The 4944-nt window shown below is 32.6% G+C and overlaps 1 protein-coding gene across 1 annotated transcript; it reads left to right on the forward strand.

The window, feature by feature from the left end:
- Positions 1-1345: 1345 nt before the first annotated feature.
- LOC129894646 (flavanone 3-dioxygenase 3) lies at positions 1346-3122 on the forward strand. The gene is made up of 3 exons (XM_055970320.1): positions 1346-1594; positions 1679-1926; positions 2455-3122. Exons 1-3 carry the CDS (start codon positions 1346-1348, stop codon positions 3026-3028), a joined length of 1071 nt encoding a protein of 356 aa, XP_055826295.1. The 3' UTR covers positions 3029-3122.
- Positions 3123-4944: the final 1822 nt, after the last annotated feature.

Here is a 4944-nt window from a genome sequence, read left to right on the forward strand (position 1 = left end):
AAGTGTTTGCATTAAAACTCTGTTTGGATGGACTTATTTTAACTAACTTATATATTGAAAATTGCTTATAAGTTTTAAAAAAAAGTAGGTGCAGCCCAATTTATTTTTTTGACTTATAATCTGCTTTCGATTTATAAACTGCTTAAAATAAATTCATCCAAACAACTTTTAGGGCTTATTTAAGTACAAAATGACTTTAAGTTGGTCAATTAAACACTCAAAAAAGTTAGGGTTCTAAAATGATCCTAAGGCAAACAGATTAGGAAGAAAGTTAAAGAAATAAAATATGGAAGATGAGTTTGGAGGATACAGAAAATAATTGAAGTGCTTAATTTTAGGAAGAGATTTTTTTTTTTTGGGAATTGGATAACTAATGCTTAATTTTAGGAAGAGAAAGGTATTTGGAACAATTAGATAACCTGCAATGAATTTACCTGGTGGTGTAAAAAAATATATACATTGACCGTGCATATAACTTAAACTCATATATATATATATATATATATATATATATATCACGATATCAAAAAATTCAGTTTCAACATAATATTCAGTATATAGCATATTATGTCCACCCCTAACGATAATGAGGATATCGGTACTAAAAAAACAAGGGGCTTGAAATAACAGACATTTTTGTGTTACGTAAGTCATAAAGGCAAATGTTAACTCTTATTTATAGATGATGAACATGGTCAGGAACATTGAGCCGAAACATTATTGTTATATCGTCACGCTCCTAGGGACAAAGCACTCTATGCAGTTGTTCCATGGATGGACACCCTGAATTCCTGTAGTAACAAACAGAGTCAACAATAATTGCGCAACATGTATATTTATACACATTAAATGAACCATAGTACGTATAACATTATGTTATTATCATGGTTAACGCAGATACTCAGGTTCGGGACCTATCCACACCGTTAATGCAAGAGGTGGTGGAGCTAGGGATCGAAATAGGGTTTATTTGACCAATCTCATTTGCCAGAAAATCACACTGCTTAATTGAGTGCATATTCTTTTAATGTATGTATAATAAATATTAAATTCTCTTAGTAAAAATTCTGTCTCCGTTATGGTGGAGGAGGAGTCATGATTCTTGCTTCATGCAGAGGTTTTCAAAGCCGTGGATTGGATCTGTGCACCAGTAGTATTAGGAAGGTGATGTTTCTAACTAAATAGTATATAATGGGTAAATTAATAGCATTGAGTCACTCTAGAATTGAAGCTTATCTAAAACCGTCATGACAATGAGCAAGATAGCTAGCACAAGTATAAATAGCCATGAGGCTCAAGAAAATGTTAATCATAATATATTTCCAATTTACTTCTAGTTTGAGATATGAGTGATGACAATGAAAGCTCAAGCTCATTTCCAATTGGGAAAACTGCACAAGAGATGGGGCTATCATATGTCCCAAAGTGTTACATCATGCCACCTTCCCAAAGGCCTAGTTTGAACTCCGAGTTTGCAAAGGTACCTGTGATTAATTTGGGGGATACAAATGATATTGTTAATGATCCCCTCGTGGAGAGATCAATAATCATCCATGATATTGCTAACGCTTGTCGCCGCAATGGTTTTTTTCAAGTAAGTGTTGCGATTATGACCTTCAAATATAAATGTAACATGAAGTTAAAATACTCATTTACGATTAATGTTTCTACTTGAAAGGTTATCAACCATGGAATATCCCAATCTATATTAGATGGAGCACTTTCCGCCGCGTTTGGTTTCTTCGAGCTCCCAAATGAGGATAAAGAAAAATTTATGTCGAATGATGTGTACAAGCCTGTTCGTTATGGCACGGGCTTGAAGGATGGTGAAGACAAAGTTCAGTTCTGGAGGGTCTTCCTCAAGCACTATGCAAATCCTCTCAATGATTGGATTAAACTGTGGCCTCAAAATCCACAAGACTACAGGTAAATTCATACCTCAAATTATTGTATGTTTACTACTTTTCTTTTTTAAAATAATAGCGACCGTTGGTTCAGCTTGCGTACACTTTCACTGTCCATGTTATGCCGGACTCATGTTTTTATATATTTTAAATGTCAATAAATGCTAATACTCCACTTGGGAATAAATTTGAATGTAGTCCGGTGAGTTTCCATAATTAGAAAATGAATAGTGAAGTTGTCTTCTTTGCTTGACATTGAGATTATAGGACTTGAACGTTCTATAAATCCCTTGCTTTCTTATTAATTTCCTATACATTTTTGTTTCAAAACAATTTAAAGATTAATGATTATATTCTTGTTGGGGTGGATCCAACATTCAAATCTTGTGAGTTTGAAAACGTATATTTAATTCTATCCATGCTTGTATATCGCATATATTCATATAAATGACATAAAACACTGAACTCTGTTGAACCTGCAAATCCTTGGTTAAATTTGTCACTCGTCTAGCACCAATTCCTTATGCTAACTCTAAATATCGAATGATAGGGAAAAGATGGGGAAATATGCAGAGGAAATACAAAAGCTAGCTATCAAAATCATGGGCATGATCACTGAAGGCCTAGGACTTGGTCCAACATATCAAAGCAAAAATGTGAAGGATGGAATGAATGTAATTGCTGTCAATTGTTATCCTCCATGCCCTCAACCAAGCCTTGCACTTGGGCTGCCACCACATTCAGACTACAGTATCCTTACAATCACCCTTCAAAGCTCCATTGGACTACAAATTTTGGACACACAAGATAACGAATGGAGAGGAGTCCAAAACCTTCATGGTAGCTTACAAGTTCATGTAGGTGACCATCTTGAAGTACTAAGCAATGGATTGTACGAAAGTGTGGTACACAGGGTGACATTGAACTCTCATAAAACAAGATTTTCAGTTTCTAGTTTGCATAGTTTGGGAATGGATGAGAAAATGAAGACAGCTGAAGAGTTAGTGGATGATGAACATCCAAAGAGGTATAAAGAAAGCAGCTTCTCAGATTTTCTCAAATTTCTACATGAGAATGATATTGGACAAGGCAGAAGCTTCCTCATGACACTCAAGAAAAACTAGAATGTTGTCTGTAAGTCTTAAAACTAAATATGGAATAAAAGGAAACAGAGCACTGAGTTGTATAATGACTAGTGAGTTTAGTTTTTCTTTCACTACCTACTTTAAATTAATGACTAATGAGTTTAGTTTTTCTTTTTACTAGCTATACTATAAATTTCATATCTCTATTATATCAAGATCATCTTTGCTCTTCCCCCTTTCTTTCTGTGCTATGAATATATCTATATTTATATCTATCTATTTAATTTTAAAAATGGGAACCTAAAAAATTAAAAGTTAGATTATCAAAATATTCATTAAATACTGAATGATATTTTCACCTTCAATGAAATACTATTCCTACAATTATTCTATAGAGCAATGTAAATATACATTTAATTGATTTATTAAGCTATTGAATAACTTTTTATGTATACAATGCATATGAATCTGAAAATTAAAGTCGAAGTATTGAGTCTTGCCATCTTAAATGATATATTAATTACTCATTACATTTCAATTATTTACAATGTTAAATTAAAATGAAGTAAGATAACTAGACCAATACTTGGTCGGATGCATTGAACTTACTACTTACTACATAGTATTCAATGTATTAAAATTGCTTTCATATTCTAATAGTAATACTCAACTTTTTAAATGCTTAATTAATATTTTGGAGTTCTTTTCAACTTCTAATAATAAATATAATCAATGTAGCAGAGAAATATACAATAATGGCTAAGGAGAAAGAGCAAAAGGCTCCTCATAATTAAGCACTTTAATAGCAGGATATTGTTATAATTAATATTATTTCAATTGTGGATGTACGTAAATCTTAGGTATAATTTCCCCTTAATACCCACACCTCCTTTATCTCCTCATTGATCTTTCAAAACCCCATAAATCTTTTCCAAATTCTCAAGGATTAATTTCATACTTTTGACACTGTTTGATGTTCATCAATATAATCCTATGAATAGGGGTCTTGAAAATTTTATGTACACATTTGAAAGAAAATACTTATATTATTCTTCTTGTCTTTATTTTTATATAATTCTGAGATTAATTTTATAACATGTTATTAACACGAGTCTGCTCTTTTTCAAGTTTTAATCTGTCAATTTTCATCATGTCGAATTTATCAAAATTTGTGTTTGTGGTACTTGATATTTCCATAAAGAATTACTTGTCATGGGTGCTCGATGCTGAAATTCACCTAGGATTTAACGGTCTTAGTGTCACTATTACTTAGGGTAATGCAACATCGAATCAGGATAAAGAGAAGGTTATGATTTTTCTTCGTTATCATCTGAATGAAGAATGAAGAATTAAAGAGAAGATTAGACAGGCCGATCCAGCAAGAGTTAGAGTGTTAGACAACTATATATAAAAAGTATGATATGAACCTTACTAATTCAACAACAACAGTCCAATAATTCAGAGAGACAAATATAAATAGTTGACCAAAATAATGATATGCAATGCAATACAATGGTCAATGATCCTACCAGTATACACTTGCTCCCATTTGTGATTGCATGAAGAAAAGACCTATGACAGACTCATGAAGTTCATATACCCACCTGAAATAATTTCTCTTGGCATGCAAATCAATATTTATCTTCAGTATCATCAATAATCAATCAATCAAAACCATTTTCATCGGCCACTCTGTTATATCTACAGTACCAAGTTTGTGATCCATGAGAATGAATATGTATGCATGATCACAGTAACAAATTCAAACGCAACATGAATATGAGTATCTCTTTCACAATAGTACTAATAGGCCACAAGCCTTCTTAAACAACAGATTGCTTCCAATACGAAGCTCTAAGGCCAATTATCTCATCAAGATACTGAAAGAAAGTCATAAAGGTTGCCTCCTTTCTTTGACAAAGGATGCCTCCCTTTTTGACAAATGCAGCCTCTTT

This window comes from Solanum dulcamara, chromosome 7, assembly GCF_947179165.1.
Source record: "Solanum dulcamara chromosome 7, daSolDulc1.2, whole genome shotgun sequence".
Classification (NCBI taxonomy): domain Eukaryota; kingdom Viridiplantae; phylum Streptophyta; class Magnoliopsida; order Solanales; family Solanaceae; genus Solanum; species Solanum dulcamara.